The 20,644-nt window shown below is 40.5% G+C and overlaps 1 protein-coding gene across 3 annotated transcripts in view; it reads right to left on the minus strand.

Annotated features, from left to right (window-relative positions):
• Positions 1-20,644, minus strand: part of adamtsl5 (ADAMTS like 5) — a 36,606-nt gene that overhangs the window by 7,706 nt on the left and 8,256 nt on the right. For all 3 annotated transcript variants that reach the window (XM_017711613.2, XM_017711612.2, XM_017711614.2), the window contains exons 3-9: positions 17,642-17,714; positions 12,345-12,502; positions 11,879-11,939; positions 11,010-11,115; positions 8,793-8,920; positions 7,600-7,723; positions 4,327-4,410 (exon numbers count right to left, since the gene is read on the minus strand). In XM_017711613.2, coding sequence (XP_017567102.1) covers positions 4,327-4,410; positions 7,600-7,723; positions 8,793-8,920; positions 11,010-11,115; positions 11,879-11,939; positions 12,345-12,502; positions 17,642-17,714 — 734 coding nt within the window. The remainder of the gene's footprint in view (positions 1-4,326; positions 4,411-7,599; positions 7,724-8,792; positions 8,921-11,009; positions 11,116-11,878; positions 11,940-12,344; positions 12,503-17,641; positions 17,715-20,644) is intronic.

Here is a 20,644-nt window from a genome sequence, read left to right on the forward strand (position 1 = left end):
AATGGATAAAGCTCTTGAATGGGCCACAGCCAGTTGGGTTAACATTCACTGCATGTCTTATGCCCAATTCATTAAAGAATTCAAGATGGTGTTTGATCACTCATATGAGGGTAATGTTAGTGGAGAATTACTCTCCCAATTACATCAGGGAAATCATTTTGTGGTGGCCTATTCATTAGAGTTAAGAACTCTAGCAGCAAGCAGTGGCTGGAATGAGGCAGCTCTCCTAGTGATATTTCATCGAGTACTTAATGCTGATATATTAAACAAATTGACTAGCAAAGATGACGGTTTAATGCTGGATCAACTGGTAACCCTAGCTATTAAGCTAGATCTTCTACACTCCCATAAAAGAACCAAGATCAAGGAAGTCCAAAGAAGGACACTCCCTCATGTGAAAGTCACCCAGGAGACTGCTGAAACCACTGAACGCATGCAGTGTGATTCATCTCGGTTATCACAGGAGGAAAAACTGCATCGACTGAACAATCATTTCTGTCTTCATTGTGACATCAAGTTTGCAACTGTCGCACCAGACCACAAAAAAGCAAGGCGCTGACTACTGGACAGGTCACAAGTAATGTGGTGAGTGTGCCCACAAAGGGGTTGGTTTTGAAATCAGTGATGTTACCTGTGACTATATATATTGTCATCCCTATTCTCTTGTTGTTTCAGCTCTGGTCATCTCTGGTGCGGAGGGGAACTTCATTCATGCTAGAGCAGTGGAGCAGCTTCAGATTCGGTGAAACTGCTCCACTGTTCTACAGTGAAGACCCTCCAGACAGTTCTTAAAGTGGCTGCATTGGATTGAGGACCAGTTGCTTTGGGGACCATATCCAAGGTCACAACATGTTTGGTTTTACAGACCAGTGCTCTTCATCAAGAGGAATGATCATTGTGAGCTCTTGAGCAGTCAGAATTTGAATTGATCCTAAGACTCCCCTGGTTAGAGAGACACAACCCTACCATTTCATGGACAGAACATGCTATCATCAAATGGTCTGATTACTGTGTCCAAACATGTCCTACCACCCCTTCCATCTCAGTTTTATCTACATCCATAGAAAGCCCCAACTCTGATTCCACATTTGAAATCCTCTCTGAATACATTGAAGGAAGTATTTAACAAGAAGAATGCCACCAAATTGCCTCCTCATAGACCATATGACTGTGCCATTGAGAACCCTGTTTTCCAGAAGGCACTCGATGTATATATTCAAAAGGCCCTCAACCAAGGTTTCATCAGACCTTCCACATGCCCCATAGCCTCCAGTGTTTCTTTATTAAGAAGAAGGATGGCCGACTATGCCCCTGTATTGATTATCGGGCCCTATACCAGATTTCCAAAGCTTACCCTTATCCCCTTCCGTTAGTTCCAGTAGTTTGAGAACAACTACAAGTGGCTAGGTTATTCACCAAGTTGGACCTTGTAGTGCTTACAACCTCATCAGAGTAAAAGAAGGAGATGAGTGTAAGATTGACCACTAGGGGGCACTATGAATACCTTGTAATGCCATTCGGACTCTCTGTCTCACCCTCGGTATTCCAAGCTTTCATAAATGATGTACTCAGAGACATGTTAGGGCAATTTGTCACAGCCTACCTTGATGACATTCTTGTCTACTCACCTTCCTTAGAGTCCCATGTACATGTTTGAGTGCTAAAACGGCTCTTAGAGAACAATTTGTTTCTTGAAGGAGAAAAGTGTGAATTCCACATGTAGTCAGTGTCCTTCCTAGGCTACATCAAGAGCCATCAGGAAGTTATCATGGACAACCACAAAGTTGAGGTGCTTGTCCAATGGTCCACACCCACTTCAGTTAAGGAATTACAGAGATTTTTAGGTTTCGCCAATTTTTACCACAGATTTATTAGAAACTTTAGCAGTATTGCAACCACTCTGACACCTCTCTGCTAAAAGGAAACCCCAAGAAGGTCACCTGGACCAGACAGGCAGAAAAGGCTTTTCAAAGTCTCAAAGAGGCTTTTACAACAGCTCCCATTTTGAAACAACCAGACCCCACACAGCCGTTTGTAGTAGAGGTTGATGCATCTAAAACTGGAGTAGGAGCGGTGTTATCACAGGATCCCCTCTGAAATCACATACCATTGCATTTTTTTTCTCATAAGTTGTTGCCTGCAGAGAGAAATTATGGTATCGGTGATCGTGAACTACTTGCAGTCAAGCTAGCCCTGGAGGAATGGCATCATTGGCTGGAAGGAGCCAACCATCCATTCACAGTATTGTCTGATCATAAGAACTTAGAATATCTTCCTACTGCCAAAAGTCTCAGTGCCTGCCAAGCTAGATGGTCCCTATTCCTTTCACGCTTTCAGTTCAACATAACATATCGACCAGGTTCCCGTAACACCAAGGCGGATGCATTATCTAGAATGAATCAACAGGAAACTCCCACACCACAGTCCGAGACACCTGAACGCATCCTTCCACCTGATGTAACCATCTCCTCTATTAGATGGCAGATAGATGAAGACACAGAAAAGGCTTTACCCAATGTCCACATGCCCAACCAACGCCCACCAGGGAAGCTTTATGTGCCAGAACAGTTCAGGACCCATCTTATAACAAAAGCTTATTCATCTTCCTAACCATCTAACCTCAGGCCATCCAGGAGAAGCTCAAACACACAAGTTTCTAGCCCATCGGTACTGGTGGGAATCCATGATACAAGATATCCATTCCTTTGTGTCCTCATGCTCGACGTGTTCCCAGTGTAAGACCCCAAAGACATTACCTGCTAGAAAGTTAATGCCCTTTGGTTTGGGCCGAAATTGCACAAAATTCATTGAGTAGTTCTGCCACACAAATTACTCCTTTCCAGTCTATCTTAGGTTACCAGCCCCCTCTAGCACCCTGGACCTGCTCTCAAACAGACGTTCCTGCCGTGGATGTGTGGAAACTCCAGTATTTCCCAGTGTGGTTGGCCACAAAGGACTTTCGCTGTTCTGAGGGAAGTTGTAGAAAGCTTCAGCCCAAATATATTGGACTGTTCAAAATTGTAAACAAATGAATGAAGTGATATACAGTTTAGACCTGCCCCCATGTTCATTCCAAGTGTCTCGTCTTAAACTGGTTGTTACATGTGCTGTCACACATTCAGCAAGCTCTCAGAAAGAGATGGACTTCATCTCCCAGACTCCACACTCACATGACTTCTGAGTCTCTCTCGCTCCAACTCCCCAGAATACTAACTGGCATCACCTGTGTGTTTTGTCATATGACAGGGAAGTTTACTTTATAAGCCCGGGGTTTAGTTAGGGCCTTTGTGAGGTATTGTTGCTCTGTAAACTACTAATCATTTGTATTCTGATTGCCTGTGTCTCGTGTTTTGACCACTGCTTTGTTTATTCTGATTCTGCCTTTTGCTTTGTCCCTTTTTGTACTTTTTTGTGACTTCGTCTTTTGCTCTGCCTTTTTGAAGTTTATTTGCCTTGTGTTATTAAACCGCTGTTGTCCTTTACATCCGCAAGCATCCAGTTTCTGTTGATTCATCACAGCTACTAAAACTGAATAATTTTATGCAGCAACAAACAATAAAAGACCTTAATTCCAGATCAGTTTGGTTCTTTAGAATCTGGCATTATGGAAAGCCAGAATAAATGAGTACACGATTCAAATATCCTTAGTAAAAACATAAAATGTATACTAACATTTCAATAGACCAGCTGAATGAAAGACTGCTAACTGCTGCTGGGGCTGGGGGGGCATTCAGAATTCACTGATGGCAACAGACGCTGCCCAACTAACACAGACACTTTTTCCCCAAAATTAAAACTTTAAAAAGATTTTTGGTTTGAAAGTAGCACATCTGGGTTTCACCCTATCTTTAGAATGTGCCCGTATAATTATTATTATGATATGTATTGTTATCTTTTTTTTTCACTGTTTATGTAACCCAACCCTGTTTTTAGTGAACTTTTTTGGTAGCAAACTTACCAAAGCACCCCAAAATGCTCTTTAACAGTAATACAACATGCTGTCATTCAGACTGTTAGACCTTACAAAAAATACTGGGGTAGTGGCCAGCACTGTTTTGAATAACAGTTGATTTTGTAGATTATAAGAAATAGTTGAAAAGACAGGGTTGGCTTTACAACAGGGATTAAGCCCAGGACTAGACTTAATCCCAGGATGGGAAACCGATCAAAACCACAAAAACTAACTTACAATCAACTATTGGCTCGCCTTACAGCAGCAAAGAGAGATGAAATAACATAATATGTTCAAAGCAATTACATATTGACTTTTTAATGAAAAGCACACATGCGTCTCCTAGCTAATAGAAAAACAAGCCTTGCCCAAACCTAAATAGTTTTTGCTGTTATCGGTCACTCTGATGTGAGTGGCTCCGGCGGGGATCATGGTGACCTCATTGTATCCAAACGGCCCTGGTGAGAGACACAGATAAGAGAATAAAACAGTATTATGACTCTGCTTTACACCAGCACCACGCTGAGAGCAGGTTTTTCTGTGAAAGCATACGCCTGTCCTGCAAGGGAAAAAGAGTATAGGTGTGCTTTTATGACTGCTCTTCCTGTAGTCGTGCATTTGCTTCACAGTCTCTGCATGTGGAGCTGAACTGGAGAATTACGACTTTGGCCGCAACGCTCTATGCTCCATTGGCTTTTGACCCTCTATAAAGCACACCATGCTGGCAGCTCCCAATCTGTTATCCCACTCTGGGAAATCCAGCTGTTCACAAAGAGGGGAAACCGAGGATTTTCAATAGAGCCAGACAAAGCTGGCATTATCTTCATGTTTTCCCCTCCATAAACGCTGAGCATTTTCACTTCGCCAACATGAAGAGGTTTTTAAACAGGGCACTGTTTCTCCCAGTGGAGATCAAACCGAGGTGTCAGTGCCCTGCGAGGTGGTGCATGTATGAATTTGTGGATATGTGTGAATAACTGTATGTGTGTGTTCCTTAAACACTCAGTCACTGTCCTACAGGAACCACTTAGATGAAGAATTCCCTGGACAAGAGCCAAACCTTAGGGTTTAAAATGGTCTGTATGCTGCCCTGTCTAATGCAGAGCTCACACTAATGCTCCAGAACAATGGAAGATTTCACAGTTTCCTTGGAAATTAGTCATCAAAACAGTGATAAAAAAGGTCTCTGCTGCTGTTCTGTCTCTATCTGGTGGGTATTTTTCCTAGTACCATATTTTAATAATTGAAAAATGACTGTAAAAAAGAGAAACTTGTCAGAACTGTTTACAGTAGTGGTTATAGGAACCAGGAGCCACTTTACAGAAAATTCTTAAGTCTGAGATCATATCTTATCTGCTTTATTGTCATGGTTCCTTCAGTTAAGACTGAACTTAGGACAAAAGCCATTACAGAACAACGCTTCTTAAGTTTATAATCTTATCTTATTTCCAGATAAGAACACGGTATTACAGAAACATCCTAAGCTGCCAAAATATCCTAAATATTTAGAAAATTTAAGATAAACCCCAGAGCATGTTATGTTTAATCATCTGTTTCTATTGCACATTCCACTATAAAAAGCATAGTGGCACTACATTTATCTACACTGAAAACCGTGCTTTGACTTGACTTTTTTTAAACAACATTTTTAAGGACACACCGTCTCCACTGTCCCTACTATCTTCACTGTCCCCACTGTCCCCACTGTCCCCACTTATTATCTTCAGATATTAATGTTTTATAAAAACGAAAAAAATCACTAGATAAAATATTCCAAAGATGGTGACTGGTGAGGAATAACGTTAGCGTCAACTTCAATCGAGAAACTAACTTGAGAAAAGAAAAGATGCTGTAAGATAAGATTTTAAAATTAAGATAAGATTTAGTTTTGTAATACGAATTTGTGACCTGCAGATTTTAAGAGAAAAAGATAGAAAGTCTCTGTAAAAAAGCCCAATGTACAAAGTTTTTAATGCCTCTAAAATCTCCTTCACTGAAGGGTGTTTAATTAAGTGGTTTGAATATGTTGCCTTATGCCTGAGACCAGTGGCCACAGTGTGAGTGGGCCCACCTATTTTGTGTACTAAGATTAGGGCTTCAGTTAACCCTGAACCCAAAACGACTGATCAAATCAATATTAAATTTCAATATTTAGATAAATATACTAAAGAAATATGTGACATACTCAAAATTCAGCTTGACCCTAGAATAAAACAACAGCTCATCACAGGAAAAAATTTGTAATGCTTCCAAGACAATCACCAACACCAGCACATACGGACAGCAAGCTTATGAACACGGCTCATTCAAAGACTGTAAGTAGTAGCTCAGTAAATCTGAAGGCATCATGGCAGAATAGTAGAGAGGGCATATGAGTGTATTAAAAATTATACTGGACATTATTGCTTCCTTGTGCAAAGTGACATTTTTCCTATTTTAAGTTTCAAATTTTATGTTTCAGTTTATTCCTGTTCTGAGGTCAATGGCTAATCATTACTACTGCTTTGTAGTAACAACAGCAACCATCTGCCAACAAGAGTGAAATTCAAGGTTTGGCCCACCCACAAATTTGTCAAGCCAATCCAAGATAGCAATGCTAGATCTGTTACCAGCATAAACATTGGGCCTCATTCACCAATATCTTTTTTCTTAAATGTGTTAAGAACGGTCGTAAGAATAAAATCTACGTCAGATTCATGACGTGTTCTTAAACCACAGAATTGTTCACTTTGTGCTCTTGAATGCGTTTAGATTCTGTTCTTACCTAAGAACAAATCCAAAATAAGAAAACACTAGTGAATGTCGGAATCTTTGTCAAAAGAAGACATTCCTTCTTAAGAACGCATGGTAAATGAGGCATGTTGTCTTTTGACAGTTTTGAGGTCACGTTTTGGCCTGAAACATCCATGGTGGAGGGGTACATGTAGAGTGTAGTGATATATAGTGATATTTATTTTTAACTAAAGGTACGAAACTGTCAGTGGGGCAGTACTCCTCTTGTCACTGGACTGGTTCACTCACGGGGACATCTCAGGCCAGGGAACATAACTGAACCATAATCTAATGAAATGATGTTTTCTAAGCTGTACTGACCTCACACCCCCCGTCTCGTCTCCTGGCTTTTTATTTTATTGTTCTGTTTTAAAACATTAAGTCATAAAAAGGTAAAAATACATCATTTTCACCTGGAAAAACTTATTTATGGTTCACAATTGAACCTTAAAACCACTGTTTTACCCTCATTGTTTACACCTTAATAAATGAAAAATGCACCTGCACAGAACCGTTATTTCTAACCGTGTAGGTTCACTTGTCATTTTGGATGGTAAATAAAAAAAGATTACATTTGACAATGTGACCCCTGGCTCCTATCACCACCACTGTAAAAAAATCTGAATTGGTGGTTAAAATTTTAAATAAATAGGGCAAACACAGCTAAAAATGAAAGGAAGCGAGTATCCACCAATTAGCATGATGTTATTTGCATAATGTTAACTTAGTTGTTCATATTTATTCAAAGTTAGTGACGTTAGCATTATTGGACTGAAATGCCCCTTTAAGAGATTAAAAGTTGCAGTCTCTACAGCAGCTGTGTCCAGCTGTGCTGATGTGCCTGTGAACGTGTTGTTGGAGCCAGCAGTACTGACCGAGCTCCTGGCCGTTGCTTTGGTAGACACTGTGGTGATGGAGGCAGGTGGTGTTCTGTCCTCCGCATACCATGCAGGCGTCCTCCTGCTGCTCCGAGCCAAAGATCAGGTCACAGCCTGGTTTCTACACAGACGTACAGACACACAAACAAAACACAGGGATTAGAAACCAAATAGCAGCAGGATATCACCACACACCACTTTACAGACCACAACATGGCCTATCCAACGAGGCTGATGCTTAAAAAAGCGGACTTGGTCCATGCCAATTTTATAGCAGCTGCCTGTTCATATGAAATCCTCCCAATTTTCCAGGACAAAAAAGGAAGGAGATGAGACAGCACACAGCTTTGTGCTTCTAAACTCAAAGAGTTTCCACAAACACAGGGCTACCATACATGTCTTTCAGCACTCAGGCCTGACCTCTCTGACAATTCTGTCAAAGAGAAGACACCAAGGTCATCTCACGCTTTAAGAATGGACAAAAGACACATCACCATGAGCCATCAGCAGGGTCATGTGGATGACCTCAAGTCAGCTGCAGTAGAGCATGTCCACCTGATAGTGTGGGGTAACTGGGAAAGCCTGCAGGTATTTACATTGATATAAAACAGGCGGGCTGACTGCAGATGGGCTGCAGCGTGAATTCACCTCAATGTGCATGTATGTGCGTTTAGAAATAGTCGCTGTGGTTATGAAATATTATGACAAAATGTTAATAGTGTAAATAAATAGTAAATAAAATTTGGTGGTAAATCTGATGACGTTGAGCACAGAAGAAAACTGAAAACTTCAAACACTTGGCTGCACTTTGGTATGAGAAAACCTCCAAAGTGCCTGAGCATGATGGGTGAAAGGTTCGAGGGAGAAATGTTCTCCACATGGGAGGTGGTGGGGCAATTTAGCGGGTGAGTAGGTGCGCGGGGGGCCGATATTCTGCTTTCTCCAGCTGAAGGTTCTGCGGTTCTGTAACGCTGTGTTGTTTAATAGCATGTGAAGGGCCAAGTCAAGTCTGATAAGCTAAACTCTGCGTTACATGACGACCTGGGCCTTTTGTGAACACTCACTGTCAAATAGGCCAATACTTTAACACCTGCACATCATTAACAAGGAGAGCAAAGCGTGGAGAGAGGTAAAAAGGGATGAAACAAAACGTGCTGCTTGGGCATTTTTCTTGCAGCCTAGTCACTCACCAGGCATTTGCCATTCACACAGATGGCTCCAGGCTCCGTTTGGCAGGGTGTGCCATCCAGGACTCGCCCAAAATTGTAGTAGAAATTGTAGCCCAAGGCCAGGCAGCTGAGTTCACATGGGTTAGAGCCTGGGACAGGAGGATGTGAAGAAAAACAGAGATGGTAAAATGCATCAGTCAGAAACCCAATCAAAGCTAATCTCTTGCTAGAAATGCATTTGGAGACTTTGTCTAATTTAATTTATTAAAACACCAGAGCAGTCGGGCCACGTGCATGTTGGTCATAGTGAAATGGATCTGCATGTAGAATTGGAGCTTTTTGTGTGCTACTGTGCTTTCCATCGCTGTATAAAATGAGCTTTATGCTGCCTTTATTGTTGAATGCACTGCAGTATTTTCTGAGCGAGTGTGCAAACAAACCAGTAGGCACTTACTATGGATTCCTCTTATCGTTTTATATAAAGATGACTGAAGTTTGATATATTCTTATTCTTTGATGATTTTGCTGTTGATATCTGCTTAGCTGTTTTTTGCTATCTATATCAGGGGTCAGCAACCCAAATGTTATCAAAAGACATTTTGTCCTTTCAAGAAAAATCAAACCACCTCGGAAGCCACAACATTTTATGCCGTCTTACCATCTTGGCTATAAATATGTCTCATTATCAATCAATCAATCAACATTTATTTAATCTTGGAGAACACTGAGGGTGGCCCTCATTTACAGTGTTGCCGAGTAGATACAGAGCAAGGGACTGATGATGTATAAAAAACATATCAAATAATAAAAGTTAATTTAATAAATGAAAAAGACTCAAATCAGGTAAGTATTAAAAAGTAAAACATTAATAATAAAAGTACATAAAAATACAATAAAAAATATAAAACAAAAATTAAAACAGCTAAAATGTAAAGGTTAATAAAATCAGATCAAATCAAAATAAAATAAGAGGAGAAATAAAAATCAAAAATTAACAAAAAATGATTATAATGACAAATAATAATATAATCATAATTAAAATAAGAATAATAAATACATAAATAATAAAATAATGAAAATAAGATAAAAAAAATCAGGCAAATCAGTTGCAGGCAGAGTGGAGGTGGTTAGAGAGTATGTGCTCATGTACTAGTATAGGATAACAATGCAGATTTACTTTGGCCTGTTTTAAGCTTCAGCTCAGCTATAACTGCTGTTCTCGCATCTCCAACAATAAACTTTTCCGCAAAAGTAGAAGAGTTTCTTGTAAACTGTCTCTCAACGTTACATTTCACCAGCTTCTTGTTCAGATTTTCCCGCTCCATCTTAAATGGTGTCTGAGGGAACATTTAAGGTGGAGTTTCTTGTTGTAGATTATGATCAGGAAACGAGCTGGAGTGCTTATAAGTGCAAATAAGTCAGTTCATCTTTGAATTGTCAATGTTTATCTTAAATCTCTCTCTTTGGCTTTTTTTAGTTAGCTACTAGCTAGGTGAGACTGTTGTCTGCATAGCTATGGTGACCAACAGTCTGTCCGCCAACCTTCAGAGTTAAAGGACGAATTAGCCAATATACATTCACTCCAGCGTTTAAGACCATTTACGGTTAAACTGTGTTGAATGACCATCAGATCTTTATTTTACTGCAAAGGAGGATTATTTTATTTTTACCTACAAATCTAATTCTGCTGTGGAGCTGCAACAGGGCAGTAAAAGAGCCACATGTTGCCATCCCCTTGCATACACACACACATATATATATATATATATATAAATGTTGGAAATTCCAACATTATTTGGAATAAAATCCAGTTACATTAACTTACATTAAAATTAAAAACATGTTTTAGATTCTCCTGCTTCTCATTTTATTTTTTTGTACAATGGCGATATTTAACTTGTAAATGTAGGAAAATGCAGAGTTAGGAGTCTAGCCTTAGGGCTTTTATTGACATGGGTACGGCATTCCTGCCTGGAATGGAATCTTCCATTTTCCACGTGCTGCATAATACTGATCCACTACGCTGTCAATACACTGTCACGCATATCTGTGCTGTTGTTGTCCTGACCCCAGCTTTGAATAAACTTTTTCAGTACTACTAGGTGACACAAAGTAGTGCGAGGACACCAAGTCTTTTCATTTTTAACAAGAAAAACTTCACATAAAAAAGCATTAAGTAAAGCTTGAAGTGAAAATGTCTCATGTGACAGACCTACATCTACATCATGACTCACTGACCTCCATGAAAGGTAGTCCACCTATAACTGCTGCCAGCAACCAGTTGTTTGTCGTCGAAAGCTTTGCATTGCAGTTCTCTGAACTCTGTGGACCCAGGTGGACAATCCTGAGTGAGAAGACACAGAGCTGTATGTAAGCCAGGACACACGCACACATGCACAGCCTGTCGGTACTTGCTCAGGCATTACCTCAGCTCTGCTTTATCTACAGTCTCTGCATGATTAATACAGGACCGCCTTGCTGATACTCTCCTGTGTAAAGAGTACCACACACACTCTCATCTAGCAATATGACCCTGTTTATACAGAGAAACTTTATAACGGTTTGTCATAATTTTCCAACTGAAATGTAAAAAAATATCAAAACCTGAAATACATTAGTCTATTCAATCTTAGGCTTATTATTCTGTTATTAATCTTAGAATTATTATACAGTTAGATGTGTACAGGCACAAGTGGGGTAAATATTTCAGCTTTATTAGGAGTCCTAAAAGATGAGTGTTCCAACATTATTGTCACGCTTGGCTCCTCCCACCCCCCACTCCCCATGTGCTTTTTGTTTACCTTTTGATAGTCCACATGTTTTGTTTTGTTTTTTTGGTCCAGCCCCCTTGTTTAGTGACTCCACCCCTGATTCGTTTCACCTGTTTCCTACCTGTCCCTCATCATCCGTGTGATTATTTAAGCCCTGTGTTTGCCCCTTGTCTTTGCTGATATTTGTTGTTTGGATGTATGTTTGATGCTTGATGTATGATGTATGCTGTTTTTCTTCTGGCCCTGTTTATTTACATTGAGTAACTGATGTGCATACAGGCCACATTAGCATAATCATTCCCTGAGCTGGTGTAAGAATTGTTTGGTTTGATGTACCTCGTTATTGCAGATTTTATATTGTCTTGGATCACCTAAACACGGCCCTCCAACTGGATTCCTGAAACACATCAAAAAACGTGGCTTTAGATGATCAGAATAAAGATCAAACACAAATAAGTACTATTGAACACTGCAACCTCTGTCCTTAGACACATCTGCACACGCACACATTCGTGTCAACAGTAAACTCTTGTAACGTCACACAGATCCGGTATGTAGGCTGTGCCATCACTGAAAAACGTAATACACTACTTACTTAATTCAAACATGTATCACTGTTACATGAGTAAAATATACAACATATTTGACCATTTTGTCAATTTTCTTAGTCTTGGCAATAACTGTGATGATGTCAGATCAAACAATTGTGATGGAAAAGTAGAAATAATGCACACATTTGAAACAAACCGAAAGGAAAAGCACCCGTGAAGTGAAGAGGCCTGCCATTCATTCTGCACTTTACCTGACAATGCAGGTGCGTCTGCGGATGGAAGCCCCTCCTCCACAGGAGCGGGAACACTCAGACCAGCTACTCCACGGAGCCCACTCGTTCTGATAGAATAGCTGCCGCGGTACCCGAGATGAACGACCAACAACTAGCCCATCAACCTCTCTGGCTGACTGGAAAATGGAAGCACAAGGGACAATTTAGATAAGACATGGCACTAATTAAACATGCAAAACAGTTCAGCTAACACCTATTTCATAACAGCAGTAACCTCCTCTAATTTAACCAAGAACCAAGAGATTCTCTGCATGGCTTACTGCTTTGTTACGCATGCAAAGTTGTAAAAGAGTTTGAACACCCCCAGACAATTAACATGTTCTATTCTGTTGATCTTCTAAGTGAAAATAAGTCACTGCATCCTCTTCAGGGAGCAGAATTAAAAATAGCATATTTCTGCAATTGTTTGAGTTTCTTTAACATATTGGGGAAAAAACATTAAATATGTCTTTTAATGTTTATCATATTTACATTTTTACATTTACGGCATTTAGCAGACGCTCTTATCCAGAGCGACTTACAATTTGATCAGTTTATACAGGTAGGCGAAGGTGGTGTTAGGAGTCTTGCCCAAGGACTCTTATTGGTATAGTGTAGGGTGTTTACCCAGGTGGGGATTGAACCCCAGTCTACAGCGTAGAAGGCAGAGGTGTTATCCACTACACTAACCAACCACCATTATATGACAAATGTGTCATAACCTTTGCATGGGCCACAATGTTTATTTTATCCCGACCCCCCCAATATGTTAAATTCATCAAAAAAACAGTGATTGAGCATTAAAATCTTATTTTCACTTAGAAAGCCAGCAAAACACTGATTCACTGGGGTGCCCAGGCTTTTGCATACAACTTTATTAATAATTGTGAAAAGTAATAAAAAGTTAAATAAAAAAACAAGAAGATGTATTATTATAAAAAATTGCAATAATGCTATCAACTGTCCTTACACTAAGTAATGTAGCTCATTACTAGTAGGCTGGGTTGCCAAGTAATAGAATATTCCATGAACAATGATTATTCCAATAGTTTATAAATAACCATACAGAATTCAACGGATGCATGTTGTCATATGTGTGTATACTAACAATCTTACAATGACGTCAAACGTTGCTTATCCAGTATTTTAGTACATAAACCATGCATTTTATAGTGTCATACTCTATTATGTTATATGTCATAATTTGTTGATCCTACAATGAAAATGTGTCATTTTGCTGCATAACTATGCCCAGCCTGGAAGCAGCGCAGCATCACCAGCAGAGCAGCATGATCTGGGCACAGTCGAGAGGTAAAGGGAAATTCCAGCAATTTTTCAAAATGTATACATAATTAATCATTACAATGTAAATAATATCCTTCAAAGTGTTTTAATGTGAAATGCTTAATTCGAGAGAAATGCAGAGTCAGAATTGCTCACAGAAAGTGATTACATTGAATTAATTTGAATGTCGAATGTCACTATGACTTTTTTTATTTGATTTTGGCCTAAACTTTTTTTATATTAATTTGTGGTGGGGGTGGGTAAATGTGGGGTGCTGTAACATAAAATAGAAAATGTATTTTTGCCTGGTTTGCCTATATTTGACCGTCTTCAACATTATGTTTAAAGATTCATTGTTCACATGTAGGTTCACTGGTCATAAAATAGCTTTAATTTTGTTGCAGACATTGATGCCAACTCTGGTCTCGACAATGAACAATTTCACATAAAACCACTCTGATTGACTATGTTTACATCTCAAAGAATGGATTACGCAGAGAGTTCGGAATTCCCCTTTAAGTGCCATGCCCAAGGGCCCACTCCGTGCCGGGATTTGACCTAGGTTGCTAGTTCATCCCTCCCACCACCAGACTACCGACCACTGCAATTTTATTACAAGTTTTAAATGTTTTATTCCCTTTTAGGGCTTGAAAGGCACCATGACAGTTCAACCAGACACGCACTGTACTCACAAACCCTTGCATTCAGGATACTTGATATCAGGTGGAACCCAAACATTTCCTGTTCATTGGCAGTGCTAGACTGCCTCTGACATTTGTAGAAGCATTTGTGTATTCCCTCAGCGCTGAGCAGAGGAAGCCACATTAGTTCGCTAACACAGAGGTTTCCCTGTCATCCTCCATTAGACATGCAGTATTGCTATCAGCGCTCTGGAGAAGGGGACTAATCGTCCTGCGGGATAACATTACTGCGCTGTTCTTAGATCTGTCGCTGGCTGTGATCCGAGACAAACCGGCAGCTAGAGAGCAAGGAGAGGCAGCAGCTTTCATCAGGTCCCTGAGGGCCACCCTCATTCCCTCACAGCGAGGAAGGCGTGAAAGCCAAGAGTGCACACCCTGCTATGTCTGTCAATTAAACCAACCCTAGCAGTTGTTTTCATGCTAAAAATAAAACGGCCAACGTGGTGTGTCTCATATAAATCTAATCTGAAGAACATTCAGGAACATGTGAGGAATGTAAACACAGTGCAACAATACGAACCATTTAGCAAAACAAACACTACATTGAATATGAGTCTCAAACCTCTAACCCTAAAGCTGTGTTTCAGCTTCCCTGCTCTGACTCATCTTTCAGTCTTTCATGGTGACTCTCTCACCGGTTCCTCCAAGTACACACTGCTGAATACGTCTATGACCAGCCAAAGCTGGGTGGAGTCAAAATATCTTTCCGTCAAAGGAGATGAAGATAAGTGGAGCGAGTTCCAAAGGTCTTGACCTTAGCTAGTCTCTTAATCTGTGCAGAACAGCACCCTGATAATGAGTGGCTAGGAGCACGTAGGTCTTAAGATGGCGTGACTGCTCTGCCATCACCACCCCAGAGATTTACGGCTGCTTTCTATCACAGAGTGCCTTGAAACTGGCCTCATTACAGCGTAAAAGACTCAAATTAGTGTTGATAATAATCCTCCATGGGGCCAGTGAGCAAGCTGGATTAACGAAATCGACCTTTAACCTTCAGAAGGTCAGTTTTCTCCCAGAGACAATGCACAGGAGACTGTTGACTTAGGAATACGTGTGTTACAAAGGAATTTGGGTGTGAATAAGGTGTCACGTTATAGAGCATGCCTTAGGGCTGGGCAATAAACTGTGTGCATATAGTTATCACAACATGAAACTCAAACATGTCATTCAAAGTGCACTGTACTGACTCAGTACTCATTTAAAACATACTGTCCAAGTTCTATAAAGACTGGAATATGTACGTATATGCAACTGTTGGAATTCCTGTTATTTGAAATTCATTTGATCATTTTATACCTTTACATGTGATCAATTCGGCTTTATGGTACTGTGCAAAGACCAACCTTCATTAATTTAATTTCCAATCAAAATGGCTATTGTGTACAAGTTATTTATTTCATATAGGAAAAATATTTATCAGAAGCATATACAGAAGCCTCAACAACTAAATATATAACTGTCAGTGTTTAGTTTGTTCACCGTTTGTCGTGACTATAGCCTCCACACTTTTCGAAAGACTTTCTGCTTTTAAAGAAATCTTTTTTAAAGAAATCTGTAGGGACATTTTTCAAAGTTCAGTCTTAGAAGTTGCATTTTCTGCTCCTAACCCTCCAAGTCATCTCAGTTACAAATTTAGCAGTACCTAAAACCTTACTCCATATCTCAGATGTCCAGTTTCAAACTTCTAGTGTAACATTGCTGTTCATTTCTTTTTTCAGTGAGGTCTTCTTGGCAGCTACACATCCTTTCAGACCCATAGTTCTGAGTCGTGTTCTCACAGTGGAAGGATGGACAGAAACACCTGTGGATGTTTTCAGATCTGAAGCAGCTTGGTTTTCTCCTCTCTGAAAGATGAAAGCTGTAAGTGTTTGGGGATGATGGGGATGGTGTTGGTGTTTACCAGGTCTTGCACTCTTGTTAGGAGTCTCATTTCCTCTGTAGCTTTTAATGATTTTTAATCTTTTTTTTTTTTTTTACTTTTCAACTGACTTTCCCTTTCATTATGTAAGTGTATTTCTGCTTGACCAAAGGTATGTGAACAGTTCTAATTTTTGAGTTCAGGTACTTCACACCCATTGCTAACAGGTGTATACAATCCAACACTGCAATGCAATCTCTATAGACAAACACTGGCAGCAGACTGGGTCATAGTGAAGAGCTCAGTGACTTTAACCATTTATGGCATTTTGGCTGACACTCTTATCCAGAGCAACTTACAATTTGATCATTTTTACATAGGTAGGCCAAGGTGGTGTTAGGAGTCTTGCCCAAGGATTCTTATTGGTATAGTGTAGGGTGTTTGCCCAGGTGGGGATTGAACCCCAGTCTACAGTGTAGAAGGCAGAGTTGTTAACCACTACACAACTAAATGTGGCACTGTCAAAGGATGTCATTTGCAAATCCAATTTGTGAAGTTTATATCCTGCTAGATCTGCTCCTGTTAACTGTAAGTGCTATTGTTGTGAAATGGAAGCACCTAGGAGAAACAACAACTCAGCCTCAGAGCGATAAACTACAATTTAATCCATAGATCACTGGACATTTGGCAAGTGTTATCAAGAGCTACTGTATGTGTTTGTTAATGTATTTATGGCAACTTGACTGTGACTATATCTAAACGAGAAGCGTATCAGTCAGTTTTGTGGAATGGCAGTGATTCTGCTTCATGAGCAGAGAGTGGAAAATGACTGTAGGGGCCAGAGGACACTAATAGGGGAGCAGTAAATTATAACCTCTACATATAACCCCTTCTACAGCTGCCATTGAAGCTCGGAAAGGGAAGGTGAGGAAGAGCTGTTCTCTTTTTAACTCTGGTAGGTTAGATTAACAATCAGAGAGAGCCGTTCCCCGTCCCTGACAGCTACACAAACGGTGCTGAAAGATGGCAATGAAGCATTGATGAGACACAGTGCTACAGTTAAAGTGAGCTGTGACAAGGAAACATGCCAATCAGAATATACTATTACCACACTCAGCACTATGCAAACAATCGTGTCAGCTCAGCTTTCAAATGTCATTATAAAATAGCCTGGCAGAGGATGTGGGCATTTCTATTCAGCTTTTTTTTTTTTTTAAATGCAGGTCCCAATTATTTTGAGTGTGACGGGACTCTAGATGTAATATGGACTAAAATTAATTCAGGGTAATTGTGCAGCCTGAGGACAAACTGTGCTGACATGGTGCAGAGTTGTTGTTCAGTATCAAACTGTGCCATTCAGGCATGGCAAAGCCGATAGGCTTTCTTAATGAGGAGAGTCTGGGAGGGAAAAAAGGGGACAGGTGTTGTCTTACGTGCAGAGAGGACAGGCAAACTGGGGACACCAACAGGGTAACAAGGGTGAACGACTGGCACAGAGACAGTTTCCTAGAGACAGATAAAACAAATAGTGTAAGTCAGTGACAACCACCCACTCACATACATTGCCCCCAAAACCCCCCAGTGAGAGCCTATTAGACAGAGGTGAGAGAATGTGGACTCCTTAGCCTTACTTAACAATGCCGCTTTGGCCCTGGGTCACAGATCCACCATTAATAACAACAAATAGCTCAGCCAGACCTGCCACGACCGTGAGGCCCCGAGGGTAGAGGAGCCGAGGTCAGGAATGCCCTCCGTACTCTCGGGATCATTAACTTCCACACCCGAAGAGAGAGGGCCGAGAGTTCAGCAGTCTCCCAGCATCTCAGTATTCTCCTTACAGCACAATCTCTAGCTGTTCTACTGCAAACTTTAGGCTTAAGGAGAAATTCATTTTTAAGTCGTGTTTTGAAAATATTCTGCATGATTCAATAGTTGAAATGTAAACAAAGTGATGTAGAACAGACCATTTCTGAAACTTACCAACTGGTCAGGGCAGCACAATCGATCATATTTGAACTGTTACCGTGATAAACATATTGTTAAGATGTGATAATTATTCTTACTCTTACTGTTGTGTGAAAAGCACGTGGACTGTGTGTTAAAATGTATGAAGCTGTAATGGATACTGTCACGAAAAGCCTGCATCACTAAATAGCTTTCTAAGGAATAAGATCTACACATTCATTCTTGTAGGCCTATATTAAACACACACTTTTAAAAATAGATAGTGCTTCAAGGGTTCTTTAGTAAAGAAAATAGTTCCCAATAGAACCCAGAATGCTCAATGAACCCTTTGCATGATTAAATTGTTCTTTGTTTCATGAAAGTGTTGTAAAAAGTTGTAGTTGTAAAATCTGCATGAATGTGCAATAGGTGGTTCTATTTAGAACCTTTCTGACAAGGGTTCTAGATAGCACCCAAAGGGTTCTTCTATTGTAAAGGTATCATGCTTGTAAGAACAGAAGAACCCTTTTGGGTGCTTCAAAAAGATTCTATATAGAGCCATCTACAGCACATTCTCCATCAGTCTGAGGAGAACTGTCACGATGCAAAGAACTCTTTAATTGTGCAAAGGGTTCTTTGAGTGTTCACAGTTTCACATGGAACCATTTCCTCTACTAAAGAACCCTTGAAGCACCCTCTTTTTAATAGTGTAGAAATATACATATTATTCATATTTGTAGCCTGACTACAAACACAAATAGAAAAAGCAGTCCAGGGAACACAGGGAACAGTCGTGGTGACATAAAACAGGGGTAATGTTGATAACAGTAAAATAGTGGAAAATACTTATACAATATCTCACAAAAGTGAATACACCCCTCACATTTCTGCAAATATTATATCTTTTAATGGGACAACACTATAGAAATGAAACTTGTATAGCAATTTAGATTTACTGTCCTCTGAAAAGAACTCAACACAGACATTAATGTCTAAAAAGCCACTGTGAGTCCACCTCACAGTGAAAATGTCCAAATTGTGCCCAGTTGTGTCATTGTCCCTCTCTAGTGTCATGTGTCTCATCAGAGTTACAAGTTTCCAGGTGTGAATGGGGAGCAGGGCTGTTAGATTTGATGTTTTGGTTACAATTCGCTCGGATTGGCCACTGGGTATTGGCACCTCATGGCAAAGAACTCTCTGAGGATGTGAGAAATAGAATTGTTGCTCTCCACAAAGACGACCTAGGCTATAAGAAGATTGCCAAGACCCTGAAACTGAGCTATAGCATGGTGGCCAAGGTCATACAGCGGTTTTCCAGGACAGGTTCCACTCGGGAACAGGCCTCACCAGGGTCGACCAAAGAAGTTGAGTCCACATGTTCAGTGTCATATCCAGAGGTTCGCTTAAAAAAACACATGAGTGCTGCCAGCATTGCTGCAGAGGTTGAAGAAGTGGGAGGTCAGCCTGTCAGTGCTCAGACCATATGCCACACAAAAGACCATCAACTCGGTCTGCATGGCCATCGTCACAGAAGGAAGCCTCTTCTGAACCTGACGCACAAGAAGGCCCAGAAACAGTTTGCTGAAGACGAGCAGTCCAAGAACATGGATTACTGGAACCATCTCCTTTGGTCTGATGAGACCAAGATAAACTTGTTTGGCTTAGATGGTGTCCAGCATGTGTGGCGGCGACCTGGTGAGAAGTGCACCTGTCACACCAGAGACACCAGTCTTTTGCCTACAATCATACATGGTGGTGGTAAGCATCATGGTCTGGAGCTGCATGAGTGCTGCTGGCACTGGGGATCTGCAGTTCATTGAGGGAAACATGAATTCCAACATGTACTGTGACATTCTGAAGCAGAGCAAGATCCCTTCCCTTTGGAAACTGCGCCGCATGGCAGCTTTCCAACTCGATAACGACCCCAAACACACCTCCAAGATGACAACGGCCTTGCTGAAGGTAAAGGTGATGGACTGGCCAAGTATGTCTCCAAACCCAATTGAGCACCTCTGGGGCTTCCAACATCCACCAGCTCCGTGATGTCATCATGGAGGAGGGGAAGAGGATTCCTGTAGCAACCTGTACAGCTCTGGTGAATTCCATGCCCAAGACGATTAAGGCAGTGCTAGATAATAATGGTGGTCACACAAAACGTTGACGCTTTGAGTACAATTTGGACATGTTCACTGTGAGGTGCCAGCTATTTAGACATTAATGTCTGTGTTGAGTTCTTTTCAGAGGACAGTAAATCTAAACTGCTATACAAGCTGCACACTGACTACTTTAACTTATATCCAAGTTTAATTTCTATAGTGTCATCCCATGAAAAGATAAAAGATTTGCAGAAATGTGAGGGGTGTACTCACTTTTATGAGATACTGTATATATGAACCAGGGACTATTTTGCCTCACAGCTCATTTTGGACCAAAACCTTGTTTCAACATGAATGAAAAGCAATGTCTTGAATTCAGCTGTATATTATTAAGCA

The sequence above is a fragment of the Pygocentrus nattereri genome, chromosome 25, assembly GCF_015220715.1.
Source record: "Pygocentrus nattereri isolate fPygNat1 chromosome 25, fPygNat1.pri, whole genome shotgun sequence".
NCBI lineage: Eukaryota > Metazoa > Chordata > Actinopteri > Characiformes > Serrasalmidae > Pygocentrus > Pygocentrus nattereri.